Source organism: Sturnus vulgaris, chromosome 27 (genome assembly GCF_052056855.1).
Source record: "Sturnus vulgaris isolate bStuVul1 chromosome 27, bStuVul1.hap1, whole genome shotgun sequence".
Lineage (NCBI taxonomy): Eukaryota > Metazoa > Chordata > Aves > Passeriformes > Sturnidae > Sturnus > Sturnus vulgaris.
In genome coordinates this window covers 6,000,741-6,013,945 of record NC_142269.1, presented here as the reverse complement: position 1 = coordinate 6,013,945, position 13,205 = coordinate 6,000,741, and the positions used below count along the sequence as shown (strand labels likewise).

Below are 13,205 nucleotides of genomic sequence, written 5' to 3'. Positions count from 1 at the left end.
TTCTCTTTCTCTTGCCTGGACACTTCAGCTCTACAATTGTGCAGCTGTAACTCAAATAATGATTTAACACCCCTTTGTTTTTGTTATTTGTTACAGGACTGAAAGTGGTGCAGTCCTGAAGTACCCAAGCCATCTGCTTTGAGAGAGCTTCGTGAGCAAGAGGGAGCACGGGGATATTCCCTGTGCAAGGGACATCACTTGCTGTTCTTCTAAACCACACCAGCCATTATATTCTAAATTGCTTTATTTGCATTGCTTTAAAACGACTCAAAACGAAACATTTCGAGCGTTCTGCCCTCCTGGGTCACTCACCATGCAGAGCCTCTTCTGCTGAAGCCGACTCATATTATATATATATACTTATATACTTATATACTTATATATGCTTCAATATATAGCTGAAGCTATAATTACACATTGCCAAGGATCGCTGTTATTTGCATTAAGATGAGACTTCTGCCTGCAGCAGTGCAGTTTGTTAAAAACTGCAAGATAAACATCACCTGAATGGGAATTTTTCCTGTTTTGGTAGCTTTAGGGTATTCATGTCTCTTAGGATGCACCCCCGAAACCTTTTCAGGTGCAAATGAAACGCTTTGAAAAACAAAGGGAGATCTGACTCAGGATGCAAGGTCCTGCCAGACTTTGCTAGATCACAGCAAGAGATCCTTTTTTTTCCTAAAGGATGAGCTGCAGGTCTCCAAGAAGTCCCAAATTCTGTGAAATTGTCACTTCAATATCACAGAAAAAAAATAAAAAGAAAAATAATATTTTTATTAATTTTTAAAAAGTCTATCTGACCATGACATCATCTTAATGTAAACCAGTTTAAGAGTTGGCTTTGTGTTTAGTAAAAATACAAACCACTTTTGTTCTTTCTGTTTGCTTTTAACAACCTGAGATCTCCTAAGTTCTTTTTGTAACAATTGCATAAAAATATACTGAAATATTTACTTGTCCATGTGTGCCCACCTTGGAACAGTGCTTGCCTGTGGCATCTGCATGCTGCTAATTCATGAACTGTACTGGCACCCACGAGATGTCTTGGCATTTCTTTTGGCTGTTATCAAAGAATTCTTACCAAAAAATGAGAAACTTGTTTGTCTCTTGTGTTTGTTGTTCGAGGCATTGCTTCACCCTTTCAGCTGAGCTTTGGGAGGGAGGAGGGAAGGGGTTGGATCCACCATGGAGGGAACAAGGTCCTTCTGCAGGACATCTGTGCTGTGTCCTGTGAGGACAGGGGGGAGAGAGAGAATTCACAGAATCACAGAATTCACAGAACTCACAGAATGACAGAATAATTCACACAATCACTGGTTTGGAAGAGACCTCCAAGATCATCGAGTCCAGCCCATGCCCCAACACCTCACCCAGACCATGGCACCGAGTGCCACATCCAGGCTTTGTTAAACACATCCAGGGATGGTGACTCCACCACCTCCCCAGGCAGACCATTCCAGTGCTTTATCACTCTCTCCATGAAAAACTTTTTCCCAATATCCAACCTAATTTTCCCTTGGCACAGCTTGAGGCTGTGTCCTCTGGTTCTGTCAGTGCTGCCTGGAGAAAGAGACCATCCCCAGCTGGCACAGGCACCTTTCAGGGAGTTGTAAGAGTGATAAAGTCACCCCTGAGTCTCCTTTTCTCCAGGATAAACACCCCCAGCTCCCTCAGCCGTTCCTCCCAGGGTTTGTGTTCCAGAGCCCTCCCCAGCCTCATTCCCTCCTCTGGACACGCTCCAGCCCCTCCATGTCCCTCCTAAACTGAGGGGACAGAGCTGGGCACAGCACTCGAGGTGAGTGAAGGGGGAGCCCCCCTGCCCTGACACTGTGCTGGGGGGACACAACACAAACACGGCTTGGCCACAGAGGGGCTGGTGACAGGCCCGGCTCCCTGGGGTGCTGGGGGCACACGGGAGCCTGAGGTGTCCTGTCCCCAGTGCTGGGTGTCACACAGCACAGGGCGCCTGTGATGGCACCCATGGAACCCCTGGGCCTCCAGGTCCTGTCTGGGCCTGGCGATTTCCTGCAGGGGAAATGTTTTCCTTTTGTGACAGCAATTTCCCCAACATCTTCTGATGCCCCACTGAGGCCTTTCTGGGACTAACTTAAAACAGGCCGGACAAAATTAAGGGAATAAGAAGCTGATATGTTTATTGAATACATTTATTTATTGAAGGGCCTTCAGGTACATTTCAGGCAGACAAAACCTCCCAGGAGCTACACCCAAAAATGGACAACGGGTCACAGCTTTGGTTTTCATGCTTTTATAAGTTTGGTCCATTTGCATATTGGGGTTAATCTTCCAATTACAGCTTCAGGTAATGAAGTCATTTACTCTCAATTTGCCCTCCCCAACTCACTTTTGTTTACATTTCTCAGGCCTGAGGCAGTGAGGGGTCCTTGATTCCCAGGCCTGGAGAGGAATTGTTGTGTCTGACAGAGTGGGAAAGCAGCAGCTCACACTGTACATGGAGTTTAGAGTTACACACTAAAGAATTGCAGGATTACAAATCTATGAAAAATATAAAAGTTAAAATGCTAAGGCATCACCGGAGGTTCCTCTGTGGGGAAGAAATGAGGAGTATGCTCTGACAGAAACACACTCCCTGCAAAGCTTGAACCTTGCCTGTGCCTCCCCCCAGCTCCCAAAGGGGCAGGAAAAGCCCCCCTGGACCAGTGGGGGTGGCTGTCCCTCACCCACCTGGGTTCACAGCCTGCACAAGGAGCTGCTTTGGAAAGGGTCATGATTCAAACACTTTCAGCCCTGGTGCTTCCTGTGGAAGGACCATGCCAGGGTCTGACCCCAGCAGCAACAGGACAAAGCCTCCCTGGTGTCCTGCCCTGGTCCTGCACCCAGCCCTGAGCTGTGAGCTGTCACTCACAGGGTGACAGTCACTGACCCCTCCTGACAAGGAACAACTGCAAACTTTCCCTATTGCCCTGATTATTTTACAGCACAGATGTTCAGGGGCTTGTTCTCTCCCTGGACACAGCCATCATTCTCCTCTCTCCAGCTGTAGGAAACCTGTGGCTCCTGAAGTGCTGGAATTCCAGGCTGCTCTTGGAGCCCACATTCCACTCCTGATGAAATCTGCCATGTCATGGGAAACAGCCTGAAGAAACTGCCTAAACCATATATGAACTATAAAGCAAGTCATAAGTCATTGCTTTTCACAGATTTCCAACCAATTAACCTCATTCCAGAAACTTTCAGGGATGTGGAGGAAAACTTTCCACACTCATTTACCTTTAGCATCAATTTTAAAAATTAATAACCATCGGAAATTTTTAATGTTGCAGTTCAAAGTCACTCCCAGATGAAAGGGCAAGGGTTAAGGACTGTGCTGTCTCTGTTCCCACACCTGAGTCTTTCCTCTTCCGGGTTAAACTGACCCCAGGGACAGGATTTGCCAGGTGGGAGATGAGTTAAATATTTTGACTAAAATGGCTCCTGGCATGTGACCTGCAAAGCACTGAATTTGCAAAGTCAACTTCACAGACACTTTCAGATATCAGGCTGCCAATCTCCCACCACCACAACGTGGCCCCCCCTCCCCTGCATTTTCTTGTTTATTTCAAGACACAAAAACCACGGAGCAAAGCAAAGCCAGGAAATAACAGAGCAGGACAGGAGGTGGGAAAGGGCTCGTGGCCCAGGTGGGGCAGGAAGAGGCCACAGCACAAGTTCCATGACGCCACAATCGAGATCTGGGTCACCACTGATGCTCGTCTGCCCCCCACCACAAAAACCACTTCCTCTGGAAAGTGCAGCACAAAGGGCTGGGGGTGGCACGTGGCAGGGACGGGGGAGCTGTGGAAAAGAACAGCAGACGTTAGACCACAAGCCAAAGTGGAATGAGGTTAAGATGTCCTGCCCTCCCACCCTCACCACAGCCTGCACTTGGGGAGTTGTTTTGGGTGCAGCAGGAAGGATTGAGCTATGTATAGAGTGGGCAGGGAAAGGAGGGGGGAAATGCACTATAAAGCATGGTGGGGAGAGCTCCTAGAATTGGGTCAGATTTCTGAATTTGCTGGTAGGTCTCTTCACCATTTTTACAGATTGAAAAATCCTTCTACGTGTCCTGACCTGGATGAGAAGGAAGGGTGAAGGGGCAGGCCAGGATCCTCTCACACTGCCAGGGAAGGAGGTTTTGCATGGTCCACCTTTAGCATCCTCTCCTCTATGTCACCTCCTGTCCTCCATGGGTAGTAGAAGATGAATTTGTGTGTTTTCTCGGGGTTTTGTTGGAGAAAATGTCCTGCCCAATATTTGTCACCTCTCATCAAACATGTTCCTGTGTACAAACCATCCTCTCTTATTTTCCTCCTCCTCCCTGTGTGATCAGGGACTCGAGTGTGGACTTTGCAAGGACCAGAGCTTGAAGGTGTCAGTGGATTTGTTGTAGCTTATTCCAGCACAGAAGAAGCTGTGATAGGACTTGGATTCATCGTAGGGTCACAGAATCCCAGAATAGTTTGTTTTGGAAGGGACCATAAAGATCACCCATTCCCATCCCATGGGCAGGGACTTGCCACTATCCCGAGGTGTTCCAAGCCCTGTCCAGCCTGGCCTTGGACACCTCCAGGGATCCAGGGGCAGCCTCAGCTGCTCTGGTTATCCTGTGCCAGGGAACAATTCCTCCCCCAGATCCCATCTAACCCTACCTTCTGTCAGCTTGAAACCATTCCACCTTGTCCTGTCACTCCAGCCTTTGTGAAAAGTCTCTCTGCAATTCTACTTTCCTTCAAGAATTCCAATTAATGGCAACTGGAGGAATCATATGCAGTTAAGAAGCAGGAAAAAGGAAAAAAAACCAAAAAACAAAAAAACCAAAACTGCACAGCAAAGCCTGGCACCTCGTGTGGCTCAGCCCCTGTGCAGTTCCGAGCAGCGGCCAGGGGAGGGCCCGGGCTGGGCATCCTCTGCCATGGCTGTGCTGGTCCTGCTGCCAGGGCACGGCGAAGCAGAGCTGGGTGCATCATTGTCCGTCTGACCACGGTGAAGTTCCCAGCCCGCACAGCGCTGTGCTTTGCACTGGTAGCTGGACAGATGTTGATAACAGAGCAGTGTTCTGGCTACTGCCCAGCAGCGCTGTGCCTCTGACATTCCTGCCCCCACAAAGGGCATCCTGGGAGGGGGCCCAGCCAGGCCAGCTGACCCCAGTTAACCCAAGGGATATTCCCATTCCATGTGACATCAGCTCAGATGGATGAGCTAAGGACAGAGGAGGAATTGGGGGTATTTTTGAGTTCTCCGTGTTTGCCTTCCAGAGGAAGCATCACACGAGCTGCAGCCCTGCTTCCCGGCAAGTGTCCAAACATCGCTGCTCATGGGAAGTACAAACTGACTTTTTCTTTCTCTTTAGCCCACACATGCACAGATCTCCACTGATTTCTTTCTATTACTGTAATAAAACGGCCTTATCTCACCTTGCTGGACATTCTCCATCTTCTTCTCTCCTCTGTCCCAGTGGGAGTGACTGAGTGGGCACCTGACACCCAGCCAGAGTCACTCTGCCCCACCATCCCTGCACCCTGAGCCCCTGCCTGCCCTCCCAGCACTGCTGCCATTCCAGACTAGTCCAGGAGTGGTAGTGCCCGAGCTGGCACGAGTGCTTTGCTCCTGACACAGACCCAGACTCCATTGGCTAGGACAGTGCAAACCTCTCTGACCCCTCACAGCCCGTGTTAGGCAAGAGATTTGGGAGCCCCAGGTTTCAGACTGTTACAGCTTTAATGGTTGCAGTGCAGCTGGAAATGTTGAAAAGGTGGCAAACAGGAGCCAGAACAGAATTCTGAGAGGTTCTGAAGCCATCAGAGACCCAAAGTTCCATCTCCTCAGTGCAGCACACAAACATCTCCATGCCAAGGAGTTTCAAGGCTCTTGAGGTTTTACCTCCCCAGCATTTCCAGCTGCAGAGAAAACCAGACAAGCACGAAGTAGGATCAGTGTGAGGACAGAACCTCACACGAAGTGAGACCTGAACAGACTCGATCAGCGGGCAAAGCACAATGGCTGGGGGTTCAAGGCCAAGTGCTGGTCCTGCACGGGGGCCACAGCAACCCCCTGCAGCTCCAGCTGGGGGAGGAGTGGCTCAAGAGCTGTTCGGCAGAAGGGACTCACGGTGATGGTTGCCAGCTGGCCTAATGTGAGCCAACAGTGTGCCCAAGTGGCCAAGAAGGCCAACAGCAACCTGGCTTGTGTGAAGAACAGTGCAGCCACAAGGGATCATCCCCTTGTACTCAGCACTGGTGAGGCTGCAGCTCGAGTGCTGCATTCAGTTCTGGACTCCTTTTAAAAAGGACTTTGAGGGGCTGGAGTGTGTCCAGTGAAGAGCAACAAGGCTCATGAAAGACTAGAAAATATTTCTCTTCTGAGGAATGTCTAAGGGAGAGCTGGAGTTGTTTAGTGTGGAGAAGAGGTGGCTCAGAGGGGGTCAATCACAGCCCTGAAAGGCTCTGGTGAGGTGGGCTCGGTCTCTTGTGCTGTGCCTGGGGCAGTGGCCTTGAGCTGAGACCGGGGAGACCCAGGTTAGATCAGGGTGGTCAGGCCTTGAAGGGGCTGCCCAGGGAGGTGGAGGAGTCACCCCTGGGGTGCTCAGGAGGTGTCAGGACCTGGTGCTGGGTGATGAGGTCTAATTACAGTGGCAGTGCTGGGTGGATGGTTGGACTGGATGATCTTGAAGGTCTCTCCCAACCTTGATGCTGTGATTCTGAGGGGGGAGCTTCTCCCTGGCCCCAGAGCAGCTCCAGTGCCACTCTGAGGCCCTGACAGCTGGGCAGGAACCTGGGCAGTCCATCCCAACCCCCCTGTGCTCATCAGCACATCAGAGTGCAGGCACACTGACACCATGGCAGGGCGGCTGCATCACCCCAGGCCTTTGTGAGCCCCTAAGTCCAGCTGGGACATCCAGATGTGGCCCACGTGTCTCTGAGGGACGTGGGAGGGTCTGTGGGAACTGGGTACACCTGGGTATGTGCTGGAGGACACTTCCTTTCCTTTGTGGCCACTAACCACAGCCTCATCTGAATTTTCCACAGCTTTGAAGCCCAGGGGCACATTGGCAACAGACTCCGGAAGATCAAAAGGCAGGAAAGAGGGAGATGAAAAGGGTGGATGACAACTGAATTTCCATGATCACTTGTTTCCTGTTTCCCTCCAAAACTGGGGCACAGAAAAAAAGCCTGCTGGGTAGAAAGGAAGGGAGAGAGGCAAAACGAGGGAGTCATGCCTGAGAGGGAACCCGGAAGCAGGAAAGCTCTGTATTTGTCACCAACATGGAAAAGGCTGCAGTGTTATAAAAGGTTTTATTGATGGAAAGGATCAGAGTTACATAATGAGACTGCAGACACCTCCAGAGGACACTCTGGAGGGGAAAATCTTGAGCCCTGTGTCCCCTTCCTCCACCAAGGAAGAAGGTGAGAGTGTGCTGGGCACTTCCCTGTGCCAGGCTTTGCCATCAGGAGCAGTTCACCACCTGGAAAGAGAGCAAGCAACATCAGAAATGTCACTGCAGAGCAGAGGGGACAAAGCTCCCCCAGCCCCAGTGATCCTGTGGCCCCTTGCACCAGTAACAACAGAGCATGTCCCCACTTCCCAACACCCAACTGTCCCTGTCCCAGCTGCCTCATCTGCAAAGGAACTCCAGACTTGAACCCCAGCCATACCTCAGCTCACAGAGCCCAGGACTTCGAGCTCCCAAAGCTTCTCCTGCAAAGAAGAATGGGGAATTTCTCTCATAAGAGAGGAATGTGGGTAGGTTTCTGTAGCAGTGCTACTTAAATTCTTTAATTATAAAAGCCAAAAAAGATATGCTCAAAGCCAGAAAGCCATAAATCCTCACTCTGTGCCAAGCCAGAGGACAACAGCTCAGCTGTGCTTGGCCAAAGGAAGCTGGGATCTCAGGGAACTCCTGGATTCCCTCTCCTTCTAGTTCTCCCCAAAAGCACTGCAGTCCTGTGGCTGCTCCTTTTGTGACCCCACAGATCAGTACCTGGCAGCCTCTCCCAGAGCTCAGCCAACAAAATTGATGACGACGAGATGGAGAATGGTGTTGGCAAAGAGGAAATCAGCAAATGCCCGCTCTGGGGAAATGCCCTGGAACTCGCCCTTGTTCTGGGGGTTGATCTGGATCCGGAGACAAACTGCACAGCAGAGAAAGAATGAGCCAGCAGTGAGCACAGGAACAAGCCATGGTGGGAAGCACAGCCTTCCTGGGGCAGCCCAGCCCAGGAGGGGTCACTGCTCCACCAGGGAGAAGCTACTCCATTGTTACCACAGAGGAACAGGACACTGTCAGGGAATGTGGATGGGGTTGTCATAGAGTCAGTGCTCCCACAGCACCACACACACCACAGCGTGCCCAGTCCTGAGGGGAAGAGGCTCAGAGCAGGACTGGGCTCACACCGAAGTGTGGATATTCCTGTGTCCTCTGTTGGGTGTGTTAGAAACACAGAATTATTTGGGTTGGAAGGGATCTTAGAGATCATCTCATTCCCATCCCAGGGACACCTTCCACTATCCCAGATTGCTCCAAGCTTCATCCAACCTGGCCTTGGACACTTGCAGGAACTGGGGCAATCACAGCTGCTCTGGCACCCTGTGCCAGGACCCCCCCACTCCCACAGGGAGGAATCCCTTCCCAATATCCCCTCCATCCCTGCTCTCTGGGAAGCCATTCCGTGTCCTGTCACTCCAGGCCCTTGTCCAAAGTCCCTCTCCAGCTGTCTTGGCACCCCTTTAGGCCCTGGAAAACGCTTTCAGGTCTCATTCCAACCTTTTCCTCTCCTGAATACCCCCAGCTCTGCCAGCCTGTCACTCCTGTGCTGGGGAGGGCTGCAGACAGACAGGGCGGGTTTGGGGCACTCTGGGGAGCAGCACCGTGCATGTGTCACTGCGGGCGGGGACAAGGATCCGCAGCTCCAGAGGAGCAGAACGGGGACTCGGGAAAGGCCGGGGGGTGCTGAGGGTCCCGGGGCTCTCCGGCTGCCGGGGCAGCTCTGAGCGCTGATTCCTAAGGATCCCCGCGGCCCCCGGGGGAGGCTTAGGGTAACCCCATGGCTGTGAGGGGATCGCGGGGCCGGCACTGACCGCCCAGGATGAAGCTGCCGACGGCGGAAATGAAGCCGCTGAGGAAGGAGTTGAAGGGGAAGGTGCCGACGCCGAGGCAGTAGCCGAACTGCAGCGCGCCGGTGAGCAGCACGTAGAGCAGGAAGGCGTCCAGCGCCTTGAGGCGCCCGGCGGTGCCGCCGCCGTACTCGGACAGGAAGCGCCGCGCCACGGCCCGCACCGAGCCCGCCATGGCCGCTCCGGGACTGCGCATGCGCCGCACCGCCCTCCCGCACCGCGCGTGCGCGCAGCGACGTGGCGGTAGGCGATAGGGGAAACCTCGCTTACATACTGCGCATGCGCCTAGGCTACGTGGTGTCCACACCCCTGGTGCTTTCTAAGAGCCAATAAGAGCGCAGAGCCGGCTGTTGCTGGGCAGATTAGAGAGCCCTTCCTTCCAAGGGCCAATCAGAGCCCGGCACCGCTGCTGGGGGCGGGGCCTGGCTGAGGCGGCTCCCTGAGGGACTGTCTGGGGGTTCGTGGCCGGAGGAGTGTCCGAGATCTATCATGAGGGTGATGGTGAACAGAGCTGCCTCACCCTACTTGGAGCTGGGGAAAGGGAAACCACTGCTTTCCTTTTTTAATTTTCTTTTTTCCCTCAAAAATTCTCATGGTACTGAGCCTCACCTGAGCAAACAACTGAGACCAAAGCAACTTTGCTGCTTTTCGGTTTCTGAAGGGGGGAACAACTTTTCAATAAACCAGAGCAGAACTTTTCTCTACATTCATTGTGTTTAAATCCTTCCAGCCTTCCTGTCTCTCCCAAATGAGGGATGCTCTCACTGTGGGCAGGGATGCTCCCACACAGGCTCTGCAATGAAGGAAATTTTCCTCTCCTAGAATCACGGGCTGGTTGGGCTTGGCAGGGATGTTACCTCACCTTCTGCAGCATCCTTGTGGTGGTTTGTAAAGGTTTTGTGACATTTTTACGTGAAATTTTTACATCTTTGCTGTAAGCAAAGCACCCAAGTGCTTGCTGGTGGAGCCTTTGGGGTGGGTTAGAGTGAGATGACTCTGAATGATGGGTGTTTGTAAATACACACACGTGGAGTTTATTGTAGAATAGTGTGGATGCTGAATGATGGGTGTTTGTAAATATACACACGTGGAGTTTATTGTGGAGCAGTGTGGTTGCACACAAAAACAGGTATGTAGCCATTTTGGTTGTCATTTTTAGTAATATGTGTAAAACCATAAAGATACAACTTAAGAAAATGTGTAAGAAAGGAAAGGACGAGGGAAGAAAGATCTTAACACCCACAAACAGTAAACATGGGACAAATAATCACAGGGTGTGATGAGATTAGGTTATAACAACAGGTGGGATATAACAGGACAAATATAAACAATCAGTGCAGCAAAGAACTCTCCAGTCCAGCTACTCCCTCATCTTCACGTGGCCACATCATCTTTTTATGGAATACATGTAGGAAAACTGGTCCTACTTGGAGCAGTTTTAAAAAGCAGGAACTGTCCATTTGTTCAAATCCTTTTCTTGTCTGGCATGCTACCACTAGAGCAGCAATAATGGAGACATCTGAAACATGCTTTCTGTAAAAAAACAACAAGCCTGAAGCATGCTGGAGCTCCTTTATACTCCCCAGTATCTTTACTTGCTCTGGGGTGGTCAAGGTTTCAAAGGGAAAACACACTGATCCTCCTTTCCACCATATCCCCAGGATTTAATTTTGGAGGAAGGATGTTGTACTGATGCCTTAAAGTGGCTCCCTGGAACAGAGGCTAGACAAGGTTAAGAGAGTAAAGTGGGTATTTACTAAAGGCCTTCAATAGAAACACCTTGGGCAGTCAGAAGCCAAGAGGGACAGTGGTCATGAGTTTTTCAGACAGATACAAGGTTGGTCCATTTACATATCAGGGGTTAATCCTCCCATTACAGCTCCAGGTGATGAAGTCATATTCCCCCAAACTCACTTTTGTTTCTACTTTTCGAGGCTGTAGAGTGTCCTTGGATCCCAGGCCCAGAGGAATTGTTGTGTCTGACCAAAATGTGAAGACAGTAACTCACACTCTATACGGAGTTCAGAGCTATACACTAATGCAGTACAAGATTTGAAAAATACAAAAGCTAAAATCCAAAGCCATCAGCACCTTCTCTGTGGGAAATTGAAGTCCCAGACTCTCCAAGGGGGTGATAATATTTGTCTGAGTGATGTCACCCCCGTGGTGACATCAGAGCTGCCGATCAATGCATGATCAATATGTGGATATTCCTCAGTCCAGGATGCCTCCAGGGATTTGTGACGGCTCCTGTGCGGGATGGGCCAGGCTCTCGAGTAAAGGGACACTGATTCCCCTCCCGGCTAAAAGCAAAGCGATCCCAGTCTGCCTCCTGCTGGTGGAAAATTATACAAAATTTAAATTTCTTTCTTAACTTTAGTCAGCCTTGCTCGCCTTTGCCTCGGGGGAAAGGAATTAAAGTTTCTTTTCAAAGGTCTGTTTCATCACTCAAGGCTTGATGAGCTCAACATCTCAGCAGACTGGGAGCAGCACAGAAGATAAACAAAAGATAACAACCAATAATGAACATCAACTCCAAACATCACCCCTGGCATGGTCAGAGACACTGGGTCTGCCAAAAGATGAGAGAACCAAATAATGAGGACCAAATTAACATCCGAGACCAAGACATCCATAACCAATAGGAAACCAAATACTAAGAACTGGGTGAAACCAATGAACACTGAACCAAGGAATTTCCGTGGATTTTGACTGTACATCTGAAAAATCTAGTAAATATGATGTGTGATGGAAGGATTTTCTCTGCACACCTGGTCAATGTGTGGATGAAATTATTTTACATCCTGGCCGGAATAAAGTAATGCCTTAATTCCTGTTATAAGTACATGTTGTATTATTGACTTTTCACAAAAATTAAAATGAATGCTATACGTATAATGTTGGAAAACTTTGCTCTATTAATATAGTTTCTTGTAGTTCTGCTATTGACAACGCTTAGCAATAGTAGTGTGATAAATATATATTTTTCTTGGACTATAACATGGTGATGTAAAAAGCTTTTGTTTATGTAACTAACTCAGAGAATGGTAAAAAGATAATCAGGAAATTCTTCACATTCTTGGATTATCTGGATGAAGACAGGGGTGATGAACACGAGAACTCCAGGGAAAGGATTTATTGATCTCCATTATCGGGGAGTGTGCCGACAAGAAGGAGCCACAAGAAAACAAAAAAGTTAATTTCCAATTTGGGGGAGTGATTTTGAATAATGCATAAAGGTCTATGAATATACAACATGCTGATGCATTTAAAGAAGTGTTTTCTGAGCCAGGGTGTGCTCTTGGCTGAATGCCAAGCACCAGGCCATTATAACCTTTCCCTTTATTGTTTGTCTCTTATTGTCTTTTATTAAACCTTTTAAAATCTACCAGGAAAGGGAACCTCATTTTTCACATTCCTAGCACTAAATGCATTGTTGGAGGGTTTTTGCTTTTCCCACAGTTTCAGTAACACTGAAAGGGAGCCACAAGAACCATGTCTGTGGTACCAATAGCCAGGTGGATCTGCAGTGTGGGGATCGGTGGGGCTGTGTGAGGTACAGCAGCTGCTCCAGGGCACTGTCAGCCACCACTCCCTGTTGGGTTTACAGGAGGGAATTGTACACCTGCCCCTTTCCCTGCAATGCTGCAGTTACTGCAGCAATTCCTGCACACATTCCCAAGGGCCGTGGGTTGGATTTCACGTTTGTTATTTTGAAAGGAGGCAGACTTGGAGCAGAGAGACCAAACACCCTCCCCTGCCTCTGGCATCTGTGCACACACAGCACTGGAATAGATCCAGCCCCAAGGTTTCTGACAATTTCTGTGTCATTCTCATTCCTTGGTAACCAGAATTTTACCCCAGGTTGAGCACTGGGGTTGAGATTTACCGAAACCAGGTTATCTGTATCTTTTCCTTGTCTGGCCTAATGCTGCAATGAGTGGCAACTTCAGTTTGAAATGCTGACATTTGTGCTCCAGTACCTACCACAAAAGTAGCCAAGGATTTAAAGGGTCCTGTGGGGAATGAATGGGATTATCAAGGCTCTGCTCTTTTCTGTGAGCCTTCACACCTGC

General features: G+C 49.8%; 2 protein-coding genes across 3 annotated transcripts in view; one reads left to right on the top strand and one right to left on the bottom strand.

Annotated features, from left to right (window-relative positions):
• The window catches only part of LOC106864004 (M1-specific T cell receptor alpha chain-like), a 370,462-nt gene extending 369,367 nt beyond the window's left edge, over nt 1-1,095 (top strand). The window contains exon 7 of the mRNA XM_088179639.1: nt 97-1,095. Within this exon, the coding sequence (XP_088035765.1) occupies nt 97-102 (6 nt within the window). The 3' untranslated portion in view covers nt 103-1,095. The remainder of the gene's footprint in view (nt 1-96) is intronic.
• A 6,196-nt stretch (nt 1,096-7,291) lies between these two features.
• Nucleotides 7,292-9,387, bottom strand: DAD1 (defender against cell death 1). 2 transcript variants are annotated; one of them, XR_015808576.1, is made up of 4 exons: nt 9,094-9,387; nt 7,997-8,147; nt 7,671-7,713; nt 7,292-7,480 (listed from the first exon to the last, which is right to left on the bottom strand). XR_015808576.1 is itself a non-coding variant. In XM_014893594.2 (3 exons), the coding sequence occupies exons 1-2, from the start codon at nt 9,323-9,325 to the stop codon at nt 8,017-8,019; spliced, it is 363 nt and encodes a 120-aa protein (XP_014749080.1). In that variant the 5' UTR covers nt 9,326-9,385; the 3' UTR covers nt 7,292-7,480; nt 7,997-8,016. The 2 variants fall into 2 exon arrangements, 1 of the variants encoding a protein (XP_014749080.1); XM_014893594.2 differs by lacking the exon at nt 7,671-7,713 and having other exon boundaries at nt 9,094-9,385.
• Nucleotides 9,388-13,205: the final 3,818 nt, after the last annotated feature.

Excerpts from the sequence above, each read along its gene's own strand:
- DAD1 (XM_014893594.2), bottom strand. The coding sequence starts at position 9,325 with ATGCGCAGTCCCGGAGCGGCCATGGCGGGCTCGGTGCGGGCCGTGGCG. Across the intron at positions 8,148-9,093 it reads CGGCAGCTTCATCCTGGGCG|TTTGTCTCCGGATCCAGATC; the intron begins GTCAGTGCCGGC and ends TCTGCTGTGCAG.